The sequence below is a fragment of the Muntiacus reevesi genome, chromosome 15 (assembly GCF_963930625.1).
Source record: "Muntiacus reevesi chromosome 15, mMunRee1.1, whole genome shotgun sequence".
NCBI lineage: Eukaryota > Metazoa > Chordata > Mammalia > Artiodactyla > Cervidae > Muntiacus > Muntiacus reevesi.
The window spans coordinates 54806049-54830688 of NC_089263.1; the positions used below are offsets into that span (position 1 = coordinate 54806049).

Genomic DNA, 24640 nt, shown 5'->3' on the forward strand with positions numbered 1-24640 from the left:
TGGTTTTCCATATTTTCTGTATGCTGAGGCAACTCCATTAGGTACCTACCTGCTCCTGGAATAATGCTGCATAACAAATATTCATACAAATACCAGCAACATTTAACAATAAGCATTTCTTCAATTCAAGGGCTATTGATTATCTGTGGATCAGCTAACCTAAGCTGGACTGGGTGGCCAGCCTCCTTCTGGTACCCTTGAAGGCTGGAAATATTTTTTTTATGGTAATGGAAGAGGCTTGAGAGCAAGCCCAATTGCATAAGAGCTCTCTAAACCTTTGGTTGTATTATCCCTGCACACATTCCATGAGTCAAAGCAAATCACCTGGATGGACCAAAGTCAAGAAGAGAAATATATTCTGCCTCTTCAATGGGAGGAACTTTCTAAGTTACAGGGCAGAGGTCTTTGACTCAGAGAGGAGTGAAGAATTGGGGCCGTATCTGCCAAATATTGCATGAGACATACTCATACTCAAAAAATGATCTGTTGTTTATCTAAAATTAAATTTTAACTGGGTGTCTTCTCTTATCGGGCCACTTTAATCTACCTTGTAAAATCTACCCAGAATCTGGCCCTTTCTCACTGTCTCCGGTGCTTCCACCTTGGTCTGAACCATTAACATCTCTTATCAGGATCAACTGCTATAGCTTCCTAGCCGGGCTCCTACCTTCTTTCCTTATTGCCTTCGTATCTTCTCAGCACAGCAACCACAGTGATCTTAAAAACGTGAAATCTCATGTTTTTTACTCTGCTTTTACAGAATAAAAAGTAAATTTTTACCTTTACTCTGCTTAAATTCCTCCATTGACTCTCATTTCTATCATATTAAAAATTCAAGTCCTTTAAATGGCTGGAATCTTGTGTGTCTTAATTCTCATTAGTTCTCTGACTTCATTTTTCAATTAATTAGTTCTCTGACTTCATTTTTGCATGATTCTCTCCATATTTCTTCTATTCAGCCCCAGTGACTCCTGCCATTTATTGAACATTCCTTTTATTTTCCTATCTTGAGGCTTTTACATTGGCTGATCCCTCAGCCTGAAACTGTCTTCCCTAGATACCCAAAAATGCCTGGCTCTTTCTCTCATTTTGCTTAATTCTCTGATCAAACATCAGGTTCCCAATGAGGCCTGGACCATGCCCTTCCATCCCTACCTGGCATCTTAGGATCATTTTCTCTTCTGCAAAGACTTACTCTTCTAACATATAATAATTTATTTACTTTTATATATGTTAATTATTGTCTGTTTTCCCCACTAAAATGAAAGTTCCAAAGGCAAGGAATTTTCTATGGTTTGTTCTTTGTTTATATCTCAAGTGCCTAGTAGAGAGCTGGCAAATATTTGATGAATGAATGAATCAATAATATGATATTTTATTCACATCAGTATGAAAAATTGAATAGAAAAATTTTCAGCTAAGTGTATAGCTCTATTCAAATATTTGTTGTCAAATTATATATAGATGGAAGGCTTCATAAAAGCCTTAAGAGGACTGACTTTTGGTCAGTCCCATAATGATTTAAGACTGAGCAAAAATTTCCTGGCTCAAAGAATCTTCATACACTAATGATTATTAATGATATAATGATTAATAATGATATTACAGTAATGACACTTCTTTGAAATTAAAGATACCAATGATTTTAATAAGCATATCCAAACTCTAAAAGTCTCAGCAGTATATCAAAGAATTCTTGCTTTTAAGCTTTCTCATCCTGCATCACTGGTGAGGTTATTATGCCGTGTGTGTGTACGCTCCATTGTGTCCAACTCTTTGCTACCCCATGGACTGTAGCCTGCCAGGCTCCTCTGTGCATGGAATTTTTCAGGCGAGAATACTGGAGGGGGTTGCCATTTCCTTCTCCAGGGGCTCTTCCTGATTCAGGGATCGAACCCGTATCTCTTGCATCTTCTGCATCAGCGGGCATATTCTTTACCCCTGTGCCACGTGGGAAGCTACTCTTACTATTATTATTTATGGCATTCTAGCAGCAAATATAGAGACAAATAAGAGTAAGAGACATAATTGTGCTTGTTTTTAACTAGTGGTTTGTGGAGAATACCTAGGAGAAAAACAATAACCTAACCTTCAATATCTTAATGACTAAGGAATTGAAAATGAATAGTAATTTTATACTTTATGTAGGAGAGTTTGGGAAACATTGTAACAATTATACTTTTTTGTTATCAAGAAATTTCTTATCTGACAATCATATCTATTCAGGAAGACCTCTGAGAATGAAAAATAGATGTTCCCAAGTCAATGCTTAAAAGCTTTCCTCCTCAGCCCCAATCTAGGATGTATTTTACTTTCATTTCCGACAGTTTAATAATCACCCAATCGAGCAGCGTCTGGATGCTTACATTGTATGTGTGTGTGAATGTATGGTGACTTGCTCTGGGGCAAGAACAAACAATCGGTAATATATAGCAGAGGAGGAGACAGTTGTCATGAAGCTTATGAATTTGAGGTCTTTTAGGGTGGACATGTTGTAATCATGGAAACCCTAGTAGTAATTCCAGACTGCCCATTGAGTTCAATATATAGACAGTATTGCTTAAGATGGCAAGGAGGCTTATAAAGAATTTTAGCGGTTTGCTGTTATAAACTATTGAACTTTTAAAAAACTTTAAAGAGTCATCTTCACCTAGAATAATGTGGGACAGCTTGTTTCTCATTATGCACAGATGAAAAGGACAGTATTATTTTGCAGAAAATATTTCAGCTTAGTTGCTTTTGTCAACAGCAGAAACAAATGATGCAGTCTGTTTCTTGCTCAACTAATAAAATAGAATATAATAAAATTTTATTTTATTTTCTAACAAATAGAAAAATTTGAGTTACTAGTAAGTAATTATTCCGACTTAGATACAGTCCCTGCTCTTAAATTACTTATGGTTTAGCAGAGGTTCAGTTCAGTTCAGTTAGTTCAGCCGCTCAGTCGTGTCCGACTCTTTGTGACCCCATGAGTTGCAGCACACCAGGCCTCCCTGTCCATCACCAACTCCCGGAGTTTACTCAAACTCACGTCCATCAAGTCGGTGATGCCATCCAACCATCTCATCCTCTGTCCTCCCCTTCTCCTCCTGCCCCCAATCCCTCTCAGCATCAGGGTCTTTTCCAGTGAGTCAAATCTTCGTATGAGGTGACCAAAGTACTGGAGTTTCAGCTTCAGCATCAGTCCTTCCAGTGAATACCCAGGACTGGTCTCCTTTAGGATGGACTGGTTGGATCTCCTTGCAGTCCTAGGGACTCTCAAGAGTCTTCTCCAACACCACAGTTCAAAAGCATCAGTTTTTCGGCGCTCAGCTTTCTTCACAGTCCAACTCTCACATCCATACATGACCACTGGAAAAGCCACAGCCTTGACTAGATGGACCTTTGTTGGCAAAGTAGTATCTCTGCTTTTTAATGTGCTATCTAGGTTGGTCATAACTTTCCTTTCAAGGAGTAAGTGTCTTTTAATTTCACGACTGCAATCACCATCTGCAGTGATTTTGAAGCCCCCCAAAATAAAGCCTGATACTATTTCCACTGTTACCCCATTTATTTCCCATGAAGTGATGGGACCAGATGCTATGGTTTTAGTTTTCTGAATGTTGAGCTTTAAGCCAACTTTTTCACTCTCCTCTTTCACTTTCCTCAAGAGGCTTTTTAGTTTCTCTTCATTTTCTGCCATAAGGGTGGTGTCATCTGCATATCTGAGGTTATTGATATTTCTCCCGGCAATCATGATTCCAGCTTGTGCTTCTTCCAGTCCAGCGTTTCTCATGATGTACTCTGCATATAAGTTAAATAAGCAGGGTGACAATATACAGCCTTGATGTACTCCTTTTCCTGTTTGAAACCAGTCTGTTGTTCCATGTCCAGTTCTAACTGTTGCTTCCTTACCTACATACAGGTTTCTCAAGAGGCAGGTCAGGTGGTCTGGTATTCCCATCTCTTTCAGAATTTTCCACACTTTATTTTGGTCCACACAGTCAAAGGCTTTGGCATAGTCAATAAAGCAGAAATAGATGTTTTTCTGGAACTCTCTTGCTTTTTCGATGATCCAGCGGATGTGGGCAATTTGATCTCTGGTTCCTCTGCTTTTTCTAAAACCAGCTTGAACATCTGGATGTTCATGGTTCACATATTGCTGAAGCCTGGCTTGGAGAATTTTAAGCATTACTTTACCAGCGTGTGAGATGAGTGCAGTTGTGCGGTAGTTTGAGCATTCTTTGGGATTGCCTTTCTTTGGGACTGGAGTGAAAACTGACCTTTTCCAGTCCTGTGGCCACTGCTGAGTTTTCCAAATTTGTTGGCATATTGAGTGCAGCGCTTTCACAGCATCATCGTTCAGGATTTGAAATAGCTCAACTGGAATTCCATCACCTCCACTAGCTTTGTTCGTAGTGATGCTTTCTAAGACCCACTTGACTTCACATTCCAGGATGTCTGGCTCTAGGTGAGTGATCACACCATTGTGATTATCTGGGTCGTGAAGATCTTTTTTGTATAGTTCTTCTGTGTATTCTTGCCACCTCTTCTTAATATCTTCGGCTTCTGTTAGGTCCATACCATTTCTGTCCTTTATCGACCCATCTTTGCATTCTTCCCCAATGGCTCAGTGGGTAAAGAATCTGCCTGCAATGCAGGAAACACAGGAGACATGGGTTCGATCCCTGGGTCGGGAGGATCCCCTGGAGAAGGAAACCCACTCTGGTATGCTGGCCTGGAAAATCCTATGGACAGAGGAGCCTGACAGGCTACAGTCCATGGAATTGCAAAGAGTTGGACACGACTGAGCAACTAGCAGATGTTATGGACAGGTAAATAGACACTTGCATTTTAGTGTGTTAATTTTGGTAAAGGTGAGGACAGGGTACTCTGGGATTACATACACACGATCCAGTTTTTTGTTTGAATGTGGGGGTGGGGATCCTGCTTGCCCTTTTGGAGGAGGAATTATCTGTACAAATTGAGATGCAAGTGATAGACGAAGGTGAAGTGGTAACATGAAATAGGTGAATTACCTGTAAGTGTCTTTGGGATTTGTATGAAAAGAAATCCAGTTCTTGAAAGGTGCGGGAATATGTGATGTGAGCATGCCAAGCCCTAGCTTTGTAACTGTGCTGTTGTTAATCTCTGAGAGGCATATTGACACATGCAGAGTGTAATGTGGAAGCAACTCTGTGGAACTTTGAAGTCAGTGTGTATGAGGTTCCAGTAAAGTCATTAGTAGGGCCAGAAAGTGTGTAATGATTTCAATGGGAGTATTGGGCAAGAGGGGAGAATATATGGAAAAGTTTCCCAAACTTGCTTTTAGTCAGTGTCCTGAATCCTAAATGATATTTTTGTTGGTAGATCCTGCTACTAAAGGACTTTCAACTTTGGAAATGCCGCGAGAATCCTCGTCCGCCCCTACACTGGACGCGGGTGTGCCAGAGACGAGCAGCCATTCCTCAATATCAAGTAAGGTTTCCTTTGATGATCGTTTCACCTGTCCATCGACTGTAGAACATTATCTGCTGCCTTGTTTTCAATTTCACAGTCTTGGTATTGTTTTTTCTTTAACGTTTGTGTTGGCTTCCTAGGTAATGCTATGTTGTGTGTTCTCAGAGACTATGAGATAGAGGTCCACTTTTGTCAGCATCTCAAGTGTTTGATAAATCAGTATGGTTAATGATAGGCCAAGAATCCTAATTTGTTATGGAATAATCACTGCATTTCATAATTCAGTAAAATAAATATTATATATGGCTGGATTAAACACAAGATGTGGAACTGGTTTTGGGACAAGTGAAAAACACTGTCTGTGACAGAATTTTTACATGAAACACCTTTGGTTAATTTGAATCACCTCCATCATTGACAAAAATTTTCTCTAAGTTGTCATCAAATAAATGTATCAGATATATCATGATTCCAAAGTTATTTCTGAATGTAGCCCTCTAGGATCAGAAAATTAAATTGGCATGAAACTTTACTGCATCTATAGGAGGCAACTATTTTGAAACTGCCCTGTGTTGTTGGGTCCTAGATTTTCCCCACGAGGAGCTTGCATTCTACTGAGGTTTGAAAATAAGGGTGTCCAAAATGACTTCATACTTTAATAAAGCTGGAAAGCCACCCCCCCAAAAAAAAAAAAGAAAATAAGGGTGTCCATCTGGCTCAGTGGAGTCAATTAATAGATTTTAGTATGGGAAATTCTCAGAGATACAAAGATACAAACAGACCTGTAATTTCCGCAGACCCTTGTCACATGTGCTGGTATATTTTGTGTTCCATGTGGATGCTGCCTCAAGGCTAGTGAATTTTCATTTGACCATCTTTTGAAGTAAAGATGATCTTGAAAACCAGATAAAGATCTTAACTTAAATGTTGGACTGGTAGTATGGAACAACATCACCTTCATCATTCATTTATTCATGCTTTCATTCATTCAGCAACTATTTATTAAGAGTTTGCTGAGTGCCAGGCATGATGCTTGGCACTGATGATCAAAGGTGAATAAATAAGATATAACTTGTTCTTCAAGCATTTACAGACATAAATAGTAATAATAGCTACCAATTACCATGTTCCAGGCACTGTGCTGAATGGTTTATACACATTGTTAGTCTATTAAGTCCTCCCTTCGGTACTGTATGACAGATAGTATTGACCCAATTTTATAGACTAGGAAACAGAGGTTCAGAGAGGCTAAGTGACTTGTCTAAATTTGCACAGCTATTAAGTGATAGAGATAGGAATTGATGCTAGGTCTGTTTGATTTTTCAAGTTCATGATATTTTTTAGTATGGAACACAGCTTAGAGCTTCCCCAGTGGCTTAGTCGGTAAAGAATCTGTCTGCAGTGCAGGAGACCTGGTTTTCCCTGCGTTGGGAAGATCCCCTGGAGAAGGAAATGGCAACTCACTCCAGTATTCTTGCCTGGGAAATCCCATGGACAGAGGAGCCTGGTGGGCTACAGTCCTTGGGGTCGTAGAGAGTTGGCCACAACTTAGCGACTAAACTTAGTGACTAACTGCTGCCTTAGAATAATTTAAATTCAGTTATAATGGAAATTATAGAAATCCTAAGAAAGTGTTTCCAAGTAACATTTATTTTCCCTTTTGATAGCAAAGACGAATGGCTCATTCTGAACCTAATTGTTCTTATTTATCACACACACAAAAAATCTGTTTTAAAGCATGATAAAATACCCATTTTTAAGTCCACATACTAAAATCATGAACATGTATCTTCTCTTCCTAATTTGCAAGAGTCATCTAAAAAGAGATAGTGAATTACGTAGTTAGAATTCCAAGTTGAGTACGATTGAGTCAGGGTGACTAACTCAGTTTGACTTCAGTGCTAGCTAAATGTATCACAAAATAAATGTGTCAGATAAATCATGACCCCAAATCATGATTGAATCCAGCCCTTTGGGATTTAGCATAATGCATCATTAGATTTCTACCTTTCTCCTCTTCTCCATTAAAAGCATGTATTGGATACACACCAGCTTTTGATGGTGTGTTCTTAGAGGACGATGCCAGGTGCTTTATACACTGTGCTAAACATTAAGAGTTTTTACTCTCAGGGAATTCTTCTGTCTTTAAAAACAACTGATAATTGGAGAAATTGTTCTATCACTAGAGGTTTTTAATCTTTCTTTGATTTTGTCTGATAGATACTAATTTTTTTTTAGATGCTAATTTTTAAATTTGGTAAATCTCCTCAAAGATTTCCACTTTTGAATTTTACATAAAATTTGTTAAATTTTCTGAAAGATTGCTGCCTTTGAATTTTACCCAAAGCTGCACTTTCAAGTGAATCATGAAGCTGTAAGATTTACCAGTCAACCCCAAGAATCAGATTTTTCATATTACTTTGCATAGTCATTTCCATGAATTCAGTTAACATGAAGTCCACGACGCAAGAATTCCCATCACACCCCTCTCTTTTGCTGTTTGTCAGCTGATTATTTTGTAGATAAACATGCCATAGCCACCATGAATGAAGCAGCATGTTAATTACGTTAAAAATAATGTCATAATTGAGTTCACATCACTCCAAGTTGCTGTCTTGGTACCATGACTATGAAACCTGTATATAACATGTAAGGCTTTCTAAGGGCCATACAGACTTTTTGGTTTCTACCATCCTCTTCTAGACCGTATAAATTTTAGAGCTTCAGTTTCTGAATTTGTCCTTATAAGAAAGTAAACAACCCCAAATTCTCAAATATCTAGTTGTTTGGGATCATGTAGAAAAGGCCTGTCAGATATGTCCTTCCTTTCTCACTGGGTTGGTGACAGGTATTGGTGGAACCACTTGAAAAGGAAAAGAAGGGTAGGAGACAAATTGCTTTCTCACTCAGCAGTCTATTGGCAGAAGGGCTTTTCACTGTTTTTCTGGTTTGAAAATGCTTAATGTACTTGACATATCAATCATGGGATATCTGTCAATGCCTAATTGCAAGATAAAAATGTTACCACTATTTCATTTAAAACAAAGACGTGTACTACAATATGCTTGTGGAATATTATTTGATTCACATTTTTCAAACAGTAAGCAGAGGCTTATATAGAGATTGAAAACAGCATTGATTTTGGAGTCAACACGTTTTGATTTTATGACCACTTCATTAACTTGTTGGTTCCAAGTAACAATTTCATTTGCTTCAATTTCCCTCTAAAAATTGGGGTTGATGTGTGTCATCCTACTCCAAAATATACATATACAAACACACACACACACACTCACACAGGACCTCAGGGGGATATCAAGAGACTGAAACCATGTATGCACAAGCTCCATTAAAGAAAGTTAAGCTATAAATTATTTACAGAAGTAGTAGTATCTATCTTGGGCCTTTTGAGGAACAAGAAAGAGTGTATAAATGAAGAAGTAAATGAAAAGATTATACTGTTGTAACTGGGGTAAATATTCACAGGCTACAGATGAGTGCTCATAGCCACTCTTTCTTCCTTTATTGAGTAAAGAAAGGTACCAAGAATAGCATAGTGCCTTAGTTTTTCATCTGAACAGAAGCATACAACTTACTAAATGATTCTAAGTAGCGGATGAAGGTTCAATTAAGATTCTGTATGGCTGTGTAGAGCCTTTGTGTGCTGTGCATATTTATTCCCCTTAGTAATCATCTCCTAATTTCCTCCATATAGCTCAGTATAGGCAGATGAAAAGGGGATCTCTGGGAGCTCTGACAATGAGCCAGTTAATGAAGCGACAGCTGGAACATCAGTCTAGCGCCCCCCATAACATCAGCAACTGGGACACTGGTGGGTCAAGCTTTTCTTCTTGTTTTACCTCTCAGATTAGGGAATGCCACTTTCTCTGTGTCCCCTCTGCTTCCTTGGGAGGGAATAGACATTATCTTGTATTCTGTGGTTCAAACATTTTTTTTTAAAACCTAAGGTAATTAATAAGTCTATTTAAACTTTCTGAGTGTTCGAGAGCCACAGGTTCTTCCATCTAAGCTGGTCCAACTCTTATTTTTTTCCTCTAAGACTCAGATTTCAGATAATTTTAGGCCATTTCTTTGGGGGTTAAATGATGTAAATGCATAAAGGAGGGTATGGAATAATGATTTCATGTTGCAAATTAGAAAACAAAACACCAGATTATCAATATTCTCTGTTTTATAAGTGTTGATGTATCAAAAATAAGGGACTAATGATAGTAATGGTGACAGTCATAACCAATGTCAGCTTAGTGACGTCATGATCTGTGGGTAGGCCTGGGAATATGAGCTCTGTGTTTTAGTTAGCAGGGTCACCAGGTTGCAGATGCACACCCTCATGCTCATACGATGGAACTGCCTCTAACCTCAATTTTAAAGTAAGAATTGACTGCCATGACATGTCTATTTGAAACATGATCACCCTGCATTTTCTAAACTTTGTTACCGCGTTTTGCACATGTACTACTCCCTCGAGCCAGTAGTACTGCCGCAATTTTGCTCTTTTGAGTGCGTGCCTTTCCTTTTTTTCTTATTTTAATTAAATGGGTCATTTGATTACAAGATTATATTTGTGAAAGCTTATCACAAGATGCACACACTATGAAAATATCAGGATTTACTAGTGTGATATGCTCTGGGGGCCAACACTTTGATAGGACTATTTTCAAATCTTGGTTAGTACTGTCTGGCTTCAGTTAGGTGAAATTATTTTAATAGCCTTCCTTATGACCAGGAATTGCAATGTCCACAAGACCAAAATATTAAGATCTGTTAATTTCTCATAGCCATAATATCTACATAGATTTCATCTTATTTTCCCTCACTATTCTTTTAAAAAAAAAGAACAAAGAGAGAGAACTAATCTAGATAACTAACTCTTACACACCATTCCCAATCCTATACTTAACAGATAATTTCAACTCTCCTGGTCTTTCTAAGGTTCTTAACACTTGAAAGGTATAGTGTTTTATCTTCCTTTTAGTGATGAGTGGTAGTGAATAATGAAATGACCAAAAGCCAGTAGGTTAAGGGTGACAAGGAGAAAGACACTGAATAACCAGCTTTGGGAGTTCACTGGGTTTGGGTGAAGCTTTTTTGGTCACACCAGAGGGGACCTTGTTTCTCTCTTTACTGAGCTGATGCTATGTCAGGAACTTTCAATGGAAATATTTGTTCGGTTCATTCTCTGATAACTAAACACCTATCTTTTGATAGGTGCACCTGAGGCCCTGGAGATTTTTTTTTTTATTATGCTACTACTGTTCTCTGTAACAAGCTCAGCCTAAGCTAACCATTGTAGATTCTGACTACAATTACAACCTGGAGTGGTCGACTCTGTAAAGTTATAAAAAGGCAAAGAGATATAAAATTCTCTTCCAAATTTTAATCTAGAAAAAAATCTACATGATGCCAAATAACCCATTTAACTGAATTTTTCACTTTTCAACCAAACTGCAGCCTTGTTCATATCATTCTGATTTCTCATTTAATACTTGCCATTGACATGCTGTCTGAATTTCTTTCCTCTGAGTTTTCCTGGGCTTGTTTTCCATCCTCCAAGTTGATTCGCTAGTCACCAAGTCCTCCTGGAGCTTCATCTCAATGTTCTCGCTTTTATTAGTATCATAGAAAGTTCCCCCGAAGTCCAAGGCCAGAGGAGAGCCGATGAGTGTGGAGCTGCATGTTAGGTGGCATGTCACTGTATACCACATACAGTGTCATGTTGATTCAGTGACTTGCTGGTCTCCAAAAGAACACATCTGGTTCTACAGACACACTGAGGAAGGCAGCCTAAAGCCTGGCCATGATCAACTTACAGCGGCATGCACCTGCTCGTTCACAGAGTACTTGCCACATCTCCATCCTTGCACATCTGATGGCTTGCTTCTTTGCCTCATCTTTCACCTGAAACAAATGCTCCTGGAGTGCTGCTCCTCCATCTGCCCCTGTCCCCTTATTCCTGTTCCTCAGCCCTCAGTCAGACGCCTCTCACTTCCTTGCTACCAGTTCCACATGTTTTCTGGATGATCTATCTGGACATTGCCGCAAATGATCACCTATGTTTTTATTGATTTGCATAAAACATTTTTTTTCATGGCTGTGACATTAGCCTTTCATTTTTTTCTTTCATTTCATATCAAGAGATATGGGACTTGAGCTTTTTGGGAGTGGAGATTAGAGAATCTAGACTTTGCAGGGATGGTTTCAGATGCTCTCCTGCTTTCAGCTGCATTTCATGCACCTGAATGGCAGGTTTATAGGGAAAGCCCAGGCAACCCTATGCTAAAGTCTAGAATGTTTCCTATAAATGTTAATAAGCAACACTATCAATCACCAAAGATGGTCCCGAGAGATTATTGGTTAAGTTCTTTGTATTGTGAATTGTGTGCAGTTGACCACACTGAAGACTGAAATGTTCCATTTATCCACAGAACAGATACAGCCCGGGAAACGTCAGTGTAATGTGCCAATGTGCCTAAATCCTGACCTGGAGGGACAGCCGTTGAGAATGAGAGGTGAGCTGTGCCACAAATCTGACTGTAAGAGTGAAAGGAACTGTGTATGTCAGTCATCTAGTCACCCAGCAGGGGCTGAAATGTCTTCTTCAGAGGACCCAACCTTTGCTCAAATTCTTCCACGACTTAGAAGTTAGTGTATGACATATGACATCCCATCTTTGAACATGACTAACAAAAATCTTTTCTTGACAGTGAAGTTTTAAACCTTGGGGACACACAAAGCAAGTCTAGATTTTCTCATTTAACTTTTTAGACGTTTGAAGAAAGCCACCAGTTGCTTATTTCCTCCGTCTTTTCTGGGCCACACAGCCCTGGGTCCTTTGGTGTTCCTCCTAATACCTATCAGTTTTCCACAGTTTCCCGTATCTACTTCTCTGAGCATGTTCATCTTATCTGTGTTCCTTCTAGATTATTGAGATCACAGATGGACAGCTTCTTTTCAGCTATCTGAAACAGCAAAATGAACACTTGACTTTGTGCTGATTAGAGGAGCAAGCTGAGAATAAGTCTATGCTAAGATAATCAGAATATTTAAAACAATTTTTTTGGCCATGCTGCGAGGCATGTGGGATCTTAGTTCCTTGACCAGGGATCGAACCTGTACTCCCTGTATTGGAAGCATGGCATCTTAACCACTAGATTGCCAGAGAAGTCTAGAATATGTATTTTTAAAATTAATCTTATGTCTAGTTAATTGTTACTTTTGTTCTTTTTTTCTTTAAATTTAGAAGGCAGGTTAACCTATCATTGGTGAAAACCAGAAAGCAAAAAAGAATTATGACCACATGTCTTAACTAGTCCCATAAATCAAGCAGACCTATTGTTTTGGACCATATCACTTCTGATTCTCCTTAGGAATGAATGAGGAGACACTTAACTCCGTCTTTGGCTAAGATTTATTTGGCAGTGAGTAGTAGTCGTATCCCCTGTATCCAACAAGATGAGACTTCTCATTCATGGGCCTAGGGAAACCTTTTTAAAAAATTTTTTTAATTAGTAGAAAATTGCTTTACCATGGTGTTGGTTTCTGCCATAGAACAACATGAATCACTCATAAATATGTGTGTGTGTGTGTATATATATATATATATATATATATCTCCCCTTCTTCCTGAGTCTCCCTTCCCTCCCCTCATCCCACCTCTCCAGGTCATCACAGAGCACCAGGCTAGGCTCCCTGTGTATATAGCAAGTTTCTACTAGCTATCTATTTACACGTGATAGTGTGTATATGTCAATGCCACTTTCTCAGTTCATCCCACCCTCACCTTCCCCTCCTGTGTCCACAAGTCTGTTCTCTCCCAGGTTCACCAGTACCATTTTTCTAGATCTGATATATATGCATTAGTATTTGATACTTGTTTTTCTCTTTCTGACTTACTTCACTCTGTATAAGAGGCTCTAGGTTCATCCTTCTCACTACGACTGACTCAAATTTTATGGTTGAGTAATATTCCATAATATATATGTGTCATATCTTCTTTATCCCTTCATCTGTCAGTGGACATCTAGGCTGCTTCCATGTCCTGGTTATTGTAAATGTTGCTGCAATGAACATTGGGGTACATGTGTCTTTTAGAATTGTGATTTTCTTAGGGTATATGCCCAGTAGTGGGATTGCTGGGTCATATGGTAGATTTATTCCTGTTTCTTTTTTTAAGGAATTTCCATACTGTTTTCCATAATGGGAGATAATAATTGCAAATGAAGCAACTGACAAAGGATTAATCTCTAATATATACAAACAACTCATACAGCTCAATATCAGAAATAATCTGATTAAAAAAATGGGCAGAAGACCTACACAGACATTTCTCCAAAGATGACATCCAGCTGGCCAATAGACACATAAAAAATGCTCCATATCACTATTTATTTAAAAAATGCAAATCAAAACTACAATGAGTATTGCCTCACACCAGTCAGAATGGCCATAATCGAAAAAATCTACGAACAATAAATGCTGGAGAGGATGTGGAGAAAAGGGAAAGCTTTTATGAGCAGAAGTCAGGGATGTTGAACAAACTCTGGTGCTTGGCCATGATCTAGGGACTCAGTAGAAGGAAAAGTGGAATGAGGTAAGGAGAACAGAGACAGAAAGTCTGTTTCTTGGTGAACTGAAAAATCCACTGGTAACTAGGGGACTGAGGTGTGCATGTACGCTTTGAGACACACCAACACCTTTATACTTTCTCCAAGACTCCCAAAGGGACTTTTGTCAAAATGTCCAACTTTGAAGCTAGGCTTTGGAGGAGGTCGCCTCTCTCCCTCTCTCTCTCTCTTTTTTTTTTTGAGGTCTTTTTAAAATGTTTTCTTCATTATAATAAAAGTCACATAATATAAGACATACTATTTTAACCGTATTTAACTGCATAGTTCAGCGGCACTGCTTACATTCACATTGTTGTGCAGCCCTCACCATCATCCGTCTCCTAGAATGAGACTCTGTCCCCCTTAAACACTAACTCTCCATGCCTCTACCCCCACCCCTGGCCCCTGGCATCTACTAATGTACTTTCTGACTCTGTGAACTTGACTATTCTAGGTATCTCTTATAAGTAGAACCAAATGGTACTTGTCTGCCCCTAGTGTATATTGGAATGCATTTTTAATACATGACCTACAAACATATAGTAGGAGGTTTCCTCTTTGTTCAAGTTTCTAAGAACCTTCTATGTCTGTTCCCTAATTCCATGTAGAGTACACTTTGGACATTCCCTAGATGAACAGTAGTGGTAGTATCAGAAGTGTTGCTAACAACTGAGGATAATGGAACTCCATTTAATAAAGCAGAGTTTGTTGTAATTTGTTTATAACAAAAGGAAGCTGAGCTCAATGGCTTCCTTTTTGCATTGCCCACCTGCAAATATTACTCTTTGCTGCCTTACCATAAGCAGTATTTAGAAATCCATTGATTCAGCTAATGTTGCCATATATGGGTCCATATCTCATAACCTATCTGCTTTTATAAATGACTGTCATAAATATTGCATTGTACATTCTGTGTTGTCATGTGGAAAAATAAATTCACGATGCTACTGTCAAAAATATCTGTTCCTCGGCATTTCTATTGGGTGATGATTGGTTTGAAACCTCCCAAATGACTTTGCTTCCCTCTCTTTTTTTAACTTGCATTGTGATTTCTGTGCAAATAATAGTAATTGGCAAGAATCTTCTGAAACCCTTGACTCAGAGTTGCTGGTTTTTGTTTTTTTTTAAATCAATTTCTTACATTTCTAGGAAGACTGCATATATATCATCATGTATCTTGTGGGCTGAGTTTTCCCACTTTTAGCATAGGCATTTTGGCACCTGGTAGATGTGGAGTGTCAATGTTCAAGAAATGTGGAGTACTGGATTTGAACCTTCTGTGTTTTGGTTTCTTGAAGCATTCAAGCATTTGGTTTCTTCAAGCATGTCTTGAAGCATTGGTTTCTTCATTCTATTTACCTAACTGTTTTAATAATCAATCACATCTTCTTTTATCTTGGCCCAGTTCTTGCCTTTTCTATTATTAATCAATTTATACATTTGCTTGTAATAACTATGTTGCTTTCACTCAAAGCTTCATCCTTGTGAAAAATTGAAGACCTTTGTTAATGATACAATTGGGTACACTTAGCAAAGTCTGTTAGATCAGAGATAGCTGATAAATACAGTAGCAAAATTCAGATTTCATTTTGGATCTTCAGAAGTGACATATTTTCAGATAATTTCCTTTGCCATTGGGATCCGAAGGTCTCCTTATGAACAGATTTTGTAGCCTTTGATCAGACGAGGGAGTCTGTATGAAGCATCTTGACTCTTCAAAGGCTTTGATATTATTTTTTTTCTCCCTCAGGTTGAATAACCTTGCCCACTTGGTGAAGTTTCCAAAAGTTATTATGTTGATTCCTTTAGATAACAATTCTCTGAATCATTTGTTGTTGTTGTTCAGTTGCCCAGTTGTGTCCGACCCTTTATGACCCCATGGACTGCAGTACACCAGGCTCCTCTGTCCATGGATTCTCCAGGAAAGAATACTGGAGTGGATTGCCATTTCCTCCTCCAGGGATCTTCCTGCCCCGGGAATCAAACCCACATCTCTTATGTCTCCTGCATTGGCAGGCGGGTTCTTTACCACTAGCACCACCTGGGAAGCCCTTAAAATGATATAAGCTGAAACAAATCACAGTCTTTCTTGAATGTGTTTCACTCTTGATGGTTTTTCACAATGAAATTGGGCTGTGCCTGTCACATCCTGTGAAGGGGATCTTGGCAGGATTTCTAAGAGGAGAATAGGGCTTTTCCAGGCTCTGAGCAACAGGCATTTATTCACCAGTTGTCTCCTTACTATTTATCCAGGGGCCACGAAATCCAGCCTGCTGTCAGCACCCAGCATCGTGAGTATGTTTGTGCCTGCACCTGAAGAATTCACAGACGAGCAGCCAACGGTGATGACAGACAAGTAAACTCACAGTTATTTTCTTCACTGTTTACAGAATTTGAGGGTTGACTCTCCATGGGTGTGAGAAAATATCAGAGGAGCATGCTATGCTTTTAAGTCATAATTTGTTCTTCAAATGGTTGTAGCTGTGAGTGTTGTTATTTTAGAAATGCAGTATTGTATGAGCAGTTTTTGTTTATGCCAAGGCATTTTTCTTTTTTTTCATTTGGGTTTATGCAAATGATGTCCACTTACTGATCATTCCTAGCAACAACTTCACATCAATAAAATCCCCCAACCAGAGATTCTAAATTGTTAGGATGGGACTGAGTTTGAGGCTTGATTCTTTTTCCCATCCTGCTGGCAAGATCCGTTCTCTGAATCTCAGATTGGCTATGTTGCCTCTTGTATGTCTGCCTTCAGTATCCCCAGATTTCTTGCAAAATCTAAATGCTTTTAGCTGATTATAAAAGGCCCTCCAGGTTGTGAAAGTATGGACTTAACCACTCCTCTCCAGGACCTCTTTCTCTCCTCCACAAATTCATAGGTGCCCTTCTCTCCACCTGGTGAACTCCTGCTCATGCATCACAATCCAGCTTAAGGCCAAGTTTCTCTGATTTCACAAGGCAGAATGCATCATGCCATTCTCCAAGTTTCCATAGTATTTGATACATCTCTCTAGTCTACCACTTGGTACACTATTTTAATTGTTTAGTTGTTTACACACACATGTTTTGTAATAGACTGTGAGTTCCTTAGGACTTGGACTCCTTCCTCTGTATTTTGTAGTCTGAGATCCCTGGCACATAAATGCTGTTCAGTAAGTATGATAAAGAATAAGACTTGTAGGATTTCAAGCTTGGAGAGATCTCTCTTGGGCTGAGGAGGCTTCCTGGTAAAGGTGAGCCAAGTGACAAATTGAGTAAGTTTGTGACAAAAAGGGAGGAAGGGGAGGCTGGAGTGGGTGGTGTGAGGATCCTTGCAGCTAGCCACAGCTGGCCGTCATTACTGTGGAAGGGAAGGGCCTATCTTGAACAGCTGCCTTAGGATGTCCACATGGGGAGCATCTACTTGCTTGTGAAGGGCTCTTCTTAGCTCCTCCTTTGGTATAATTTCCTCATTTTTGTGTCCTCCTCCAAGTCTCAATCTTTCCTAATTGTCTTCCCAGTTGCCTTTGTCAGGGGAACTCGATTCATTGGTTTCCATAACAGCTTATGGAAAAACCCAAACAAACTTTTGGGCCAATCTGATATCTATTTTTTAGTTACAAAAGTGAACTTTGTATCTTAAAAAAGTCAATTTGTAAGGAATGATATATATATACACACACACACCTGCACACACATATTTTAGAAAGTTTTTGGATAGAAAGTCACGGTCTCAATCGTATTTCTGCTCCCTTTGCTTTTCCTAGTAGACTTCCCTTCACTTTATAAAGCTGCCCAGCTGCAGCTGAAAAAAAAGAGCTCTGTTTTCATTGAGATGAAATTGACTGAACCTACCTTAGGTACTGTGAAGAGCAACAAGTTGGAAGTTCCTTAAGAGCAAGGGCCATTGTGTTTTTATAGACTATACTCAGTAGGTGACAAGTTCATAAAACTGATCTGAGTGAGGTTTTCTATAGGGTTCTGTTGACTATTCTTTCACTCACAAATAGGACATTTTTAGATCTGAAAGTTTAGGAAGGCTTCCATTTGTGTGTAGACATTTTTCACTTTTAATTTCAACCAACGAAAAAAAATCTGTTTAATAATTATCTCTGGCAATAATTTCACATACATAACATCCCTCAACCAGAAACCTCAAATTATTAGTCCAATTGGTGCTTCTCATAAAAGGGATCAATAATGCTTGTATAGACCAGATAGCTATGAGTTGAAAGACCGTTTTCAGTGATTAGTGGAAGCTTCCTGGTCTCTTCTGTGTGTGCTATTTCTGTGTCTAAGGTGAGACTCATGTTTGAGTGTCCTATTTATTACACTGACCTCCTTTTGGGGATTTTTCCAATTCTCACCAAAAAAAAAAAAAAGAGGTATATGCACTTACATCTTGCAACCATTGTCAGCTCTCATGGAAAGCATTCCTCCGGTTTCTTTGCAGATGCCATGACTGTGGGGCCATTCTTGAAGAGTACGATGAGGAAACCCTGGGGCTGGCCATTGTGGTCCTCTCCACGTTCATCCACTTAAGCCCAGACTTGGCAGCCCCCTTGCTGCTGGACATCATGCAGTCTGTGGGAAGGTGAGTGTCAGCTTCTGTTTTGACTGGTAGGAAGGAGCCTTACTCAGTCTATTTCCTGGAATAAAAACCATCAGTTCAAGGTGAAACAGTCTGTAACCTTACAGATGCTTAATATCTGTGGGATCAACTCAGACGTAATTTCACAAACCGAATGGACCAAATTTTTGGTTGAGTTCTACAGCCATGTAGGGTCACAAGTCACCATGTCAGAGCTAGAGGAAATGGCACTGAGAAAACCCTGCTGGTTCGTTGTTCCCTGTTCCCATGTGAGCCAATATGTGTTACAGCACTCAGAACTGTGCATTCTTCACGCTAGACACTGTAACTTTTAGATATTATCATCTCTCTTTGTCTGTTTTAAGATGGGTTCTCTAGGCACTTTGTAGTCTGGGGGAGGCTCACTTCATTATGCAGCTTGGGGCACTGTCATATGAAGGGATAAATGAAACTATAGCAGTTTTATCCTTCTGACTCAGAAAAAGGAAGGAGGCACACATTTAGGGAATAGAACCTTCAGCCTGACTAATTAAAACTTAGCTGCTCAGAGAATTTTCATGTTAAGAGAATTCCATTTAGTACATAGGACATTAGAAGAAAAGTGCTGTATTTCATGGATATAAGTAGAGTTCAAATTCAGTAACAAATTATAGTTCTAGCATAGACAACATACAGGAGAGGACTGCGTTAGATTCCACATGAATGGTACTGGGGCTTCCTCAGTAGTTCAGCAGTAAAAACATCTGCCTGCAAGGCAGGAGATGTGGCAGGAGTCATGGGTTCAATCCCTGGGTTGGAAGATCCCCTGGGAAAGGAAATGGTAACTCACTCCAGTGTTCTTGCCTGGAAAACCCCATGGACAGAGAAGCCTTTTGGGCTATAGTCCATGGGGTCGAAAAGAATCAGCCATGACTTAGTGACTAAACAATAGCAACAACCAAGGAATCTTGCGTCCAGTCTGCTGGCAGAGAGCTCGGTCTATAGGTTCCAGGCATTACACCGAACTCTTGCCTGTAAGTGCTTGGTGGCTTAGCTGTTGAAGAGGACAGTGATGTGTGGAGAAAGTGAGTAGCCATAAAAGATGGAACATCATTAAGAACTGTGGTGAGTGTGTGTGCTGAGTGCTGTGGGAGTTCAGGATGGAGATGACTTCTTAGGGAAAAGTCTCTGTGAAGGAGGTTGGAGAAAAAACTGAGTTCTACAGATTCCTGGTATTTTTTTTTTTTTTTAATAAAAGCTTTAAAAAATGTATTTATTTATTGGCTGTTCTGGGTCTTTGTTGCTGCATGCGGGCTTTCTCTAGTTGCAGTGTGAGGGTTTCTCATTGTGGTGGCTTCTCTGCTTGCAGAGCACAGACTCTAGGGCAGAGGCTCAGTAGTTGTGGTACGTGGGTGGAGTTGCCCCACGGCAAGTGGTTATATTCCTGGACCAGGGATTGAACCCATGTCTCCTGGCTTGCAAGACAGACTCTCAACTACTGGACCACAAGGGAAGCCTCAAATTACTGGTATTTGATGGAGGAAAGAGAATAAATATCAATGGAGCTAAAATTTAATCTTTTCAATGAAAAAAATAAAAGATGATTTCACATTAAAGACAAACAGGGCAGCATTAAAATCCCCTTCGATGTGTATATTTTGTGCTGTGCTTAATCGCTCAGTTGTGTCCAACTCTTTGCGACCCCACGGACTATAACCCACCAGGCTCCTCTGCCATGGGGATTCTCTAGGCAAGAATAGCGGAGTGGGTTGCCATGCCCTGCTCCAGGGGACCTTCCCAGCCCAGGAACTGAACCATGAGCTACCAGGGAAGCCCAAGAATACTGCAGTGGGTAGCCTGTCCCTTCTCCAGGGGATCTTCCCAACCCAGGAATCGAACCAGGGTCTCCTGCATTGCAGCGGATTCTTTACTAGCTAAGCTACCAGGGAATACCTTAAGAGTATATAATCAGAGATGGTGTAACTATTCCACCTCTAATACTTAGAAATAGTCAATGTGTAAAGTAAGTGATGAACACAGAGAGATAAGAAAAGAAAAATTATTTCATTTAAGCCCTTGATTTTAACTTAATCATAATAAACAAGAATAAATGTTATACCAGTTATGAGCAAGACCTGTGAAATTGGAAGTTTTTATTAATGCAAGGTCATAATACCAATTATTAATATTTTTCAGTTTTAGAACAGACAGAATTATTGCTCTGGTCTTCTACTATCTCCTTGAAATAGCTGATCTGTTATAATAGATACATCGAGGGGTTTTTATTTTGTTTTTGTTTGTTTTAACATAAGAGAATGAACCATGTTCAAGCATCACCAACTGTTAGGATGGAAACATATGAACTTTGAAGAAAAGAAAACAGTGCAGATATATTTTTAGATACTTATGTGTACAAATGGTGGTCCAGTGGTTAATCATCCAGTTCACTGTAAGGGGCATGTCTTCTATCCCTGTTTGGGGAACTAAGATCCCACATGCTTCAAGGCACAGCCAAAAACATCCCCCACCAAAACAAAAAAATTAAATCTCTACCTTCTTTGGACAGACAAGCAAGAGACAGGGAGAGCATTAAAGCAAGCTGCCATGATTCTTAGCAGCTAGAACTACCGATAAAGCAGATTGAGTAGTCACCTGGTTTAGGGTTTCCTAGCATGCCTCAATTCCAAATGAGGTAATGTGGATTTGTGAACACTTAATTTATATATTCTAGTCCCACAGGAACTATTTCCAGCATATTTTAAGAGTGTTTATGTTCAGCACATCCCTTTTATCACACAAGACTTTCTATGTGATTTCATTTTTTTGCTCTCTACTTCAGTTCAGTCACTCAGTCGTGTCCGACTCTTTGCGACCCCATGAATCACAGCTCGCCAGGCCTCCCTGTCCATCACCAACTCCCGGAGTTTACTCAAACTCGTGTCCATTGAGTTGGTGATGCCATGCAACCATTTCATCCTCTGTCGTCCCCTTCTCCTCCTGCCCCTAATCCCTCCCAGCATCAGGGTCTTTTCCCTGTTTGGGGAACTAAGATCCCATATGCTTCAAGGCACAGCCAAAAACATCCCCCACCAAAACAAAAAAATTAAATCTCTACCTTCTTTGGACAGACAAGCAAGAGACAGGGAGAGCATTAAAGCAAGCTGAGTCAACTCTTCGCTTGAGGTGGCCAAAGTATTGGAGTTTCAGCTCTCTACTTAGATCCCTCTTAATGTACTCACCCCTTTTTCTAGATGCAGCCTTCAAGATCGCATTGACTGCACCCTTCTTTACTGTTTATTTCCCTTGCCAGTGCTTACCTCTTCACTGTAATGTCATTAGTATGAAAGAGCCAACTGGTGCTGGACCCTCTGTTCCTTTCCAAATGCAGCCTGGATTTGATTCACTGTTGTGGTCTTAAATAAATAAAATTTTAGCATTCTCTGTGTTTGTTTCCCCAATATCTTACTGATCAAGACACGTTTTTACTAAACCCATCAATTTAGTACACTGTTTTCTTTCTATACATCTAGAGTATTTCCATTTATATAGAACCATATAATTGGGACTTTCCAGGTGGTGCTAGTGGTAAAGAACCCATCTGCCAATACAGAAGACGTAAAAGACTCAGGTTTGATCCCTGGGGGGGGGGAAGATCCCCTGGTGGAGGGCATGGCCACCCACTCCAGTATTCTTGCCTGGAGAATCCCATGGACAGAGGCAGTCTACAGTCTGTAGGGTCACGAAGAGTCAGACATGGCTGAAGCAACTTAGCAGGCACATATTGACTACTTAACCTAAAAAATTTCTCTTCCCAATATGTCATTTCAACTTAACAATTAGCTGACAAATGCCTTTATTACACATTTTACTATCTTCTAGAGGTTTTTACAGCTTGTGGCTTATTTGTGGTTAGGTTTCAGAAGTTGTATACAAAGAAATGAATTTTTTAAATTAATTTTTATTGGAGAATAGTTGCTTTACGATGTTGAGTTCATTTCTGCTGTACAGCAAAGTGAATCAGTTACACAAAGAAATGAATTTTGAGTTGAGTTAAAATAGGGACAGGGCTTCCGTCATAGCTCATTTGGTAAAGAATTCACCTGCAATGCAGGAGACCCCAGTTCAATTCGTGGGTTGGGAAGATCCACTGCAGAAAGGATAGGCTACCCATTCCAGTATTCTTGTGCTTTCCTTGTGGCTCAGCGGGTAAAGAATTTGCCTGCAATGCGGGAAACCTGGGTTCAATCGCTGGGTTGGGAAGACCCCCTGGGGAAGGGAAAGGCTACCCACTCCAGTATTCTGGCCTGGAGAATTCCATGGACTGTATAGTCCATGGGGTCACAAAGAGTGGGACACGACTGAGCGACTTTCACTTTCAGTATAGGGATGGACTAGGTCAAATGCTGTTCTGACATCTGTTAGATTTGGTTGCAAAGGCCATGCTTGTAGACTGGCTGGGTGATAGTCAACTAACTCAACTGTATGCCACAGAAATATCTAATTTGATGCAGAAAGCAAAGTTCAGAAACTGGATTAAGTTGAACCTGGAGACTGACCCCTGAGTGGGTCTTCTGTCCCTGCTCAAGGGAATTGTCAATGGTTTTACATGTCCCCCATCTAAATGGGAGCTGCAGTGGGGCATACAGTACTCTTGTATTTCATCATGAAAGCTTGACACTCAAGTGACTGTTTACTTTATTTCCTAGATTGGCCTCCAGCATGACTTTTTCTAATCAAGCAGAAAGGTAAGCTCCTTAAGTGAGTCAAAACTCACTTTCTTTTTGTCCCGTGTGCATGTTCATCCATTTCTAAAGCACAAGTGTGTTTACCATGAGATTAATATTGTTATGTTCAGTTGCAACTCCAGAGACCACACATTCATTTTGTGTTCACACCTTCATTTATTCACTCATTTTAATCAACAAAGACTTTTAAGTCCACTCCATATCAGGCAGCATGCTGGATACTTAGGTTTCCACTGGGAGCAAAACTGACATGATTCCTGCCTTTGAGGGCCTTAAAGTCTATCTGGGAGGCAAACATGAATTAAATGTTTGCGTGAGTTTATGATAGTAAACTGCTAAATGCTATGAACAGAGAGAATATTAAGACTTGTATGTGCCTGTGTGCATGCATGCTAAGTTGCTTCAGTCGTGTCTGGCTCTTTGCAACCCTATATCCATCAGGTAGCCCACCAGGCTCCTGTGTCCATGGGATTCTCCAGGCAAGAATACTGGAGTGAGTTGCCATGCCCTCCTCCAGGGGATCTTCCCACCCAGGGATCAGACCTGCTTCCTTTATATCACATCTTCTAAATTGGCAGGCAGGTTCTTTAACACTAAAAGTGAAGTGAAAGTGAAAGTTGCTCAGTTGTGTCCAGCTCTTTGCGACTACATGAACTATACAGTCGATGGAATTCTCCAGGCCAGAATAATGGAGTCGGTAGCCTATCCCTTCTCCAGCAGATCTTCTTGACCCAGGGATTGAACTGGGGTCTCCAGCATTGCAGGTGGATTCTTTACCAGCTGAGTTACCAGGGGAGCCCAAATTCTTTACTACTAGTGCCACCTATTCAGCAACTATTTATGGAGTGACTGCTAGCAACTGAGGATGCCCTAGTGAACAAAAGAGCAAATCCTGGCTCTCAAGAAACAGAGTCTAGTTGAGGAGGCAGACAATGAGCTAATTAACAAAAAAGAAAACTGATAATTTAATATCATTTAGTACTAAATTCTATGAAAAATAACCAAGAAAGCCCAGGAGATAGAGAGGGGTGGAGGTGGTATTTTAGATATAGTAGCTTTTCTGAGCAAATGATATTTAAACAAAACATGAGACAGTAGGAGAGTGCTCCACACAGCAATTTATAGAAAGATTGTTCCTGGTGGAGGAAGCAGCACGTACATACACCCACATAACCCAAGGGCTTCCCAGGTAGCTCAGTGGTAAAGAATCTGCCAGCCAATGCAGGCCATTCAGGGGACGCATTTTTGATCCCTGGATTGGGAAGATCCCCTGGAGTAGG

At 39.9% G+C, this 24640-nt stretch overlaps 1 protein-coding gene across 3 annotated transcripts in view; it reads left to right on the plus strand.

The window, feature by feature from the left end:
* Positions 1-24640, plus strand: part of UNC79 (unc-79 homolog, NALCN channel complex subunit) — a 207120-nt gene that overhangs the window by 128907 nt on the left and 53573 nt on the right. For all 3 annotated transcript variants that reach the window (XM_065906592.1, XM_065906594.1, XM_065906593.1), the window contains 6 exons: positions 5350-5457; positions 9155-9271; positions 11886-11969; positions 16317-16419; positions 18499-18639; positions 23322-23360. In XM_065906592.1, coding sequence (XP_065762664.1) covers positions 5350-5457; positions 9155-9271; positions 11886-11969; positions 16317-16419; positions 18499-18639; positions 23322-23360 — 592 coding nt within the window. The remainder of the gene's footprint in view (positions 1-5349; positions 5458-9154; positions 9272-11885; positions 11970-16316; positions 16420-18498; positions 18640-23321; positions 23361-24640) is intronic.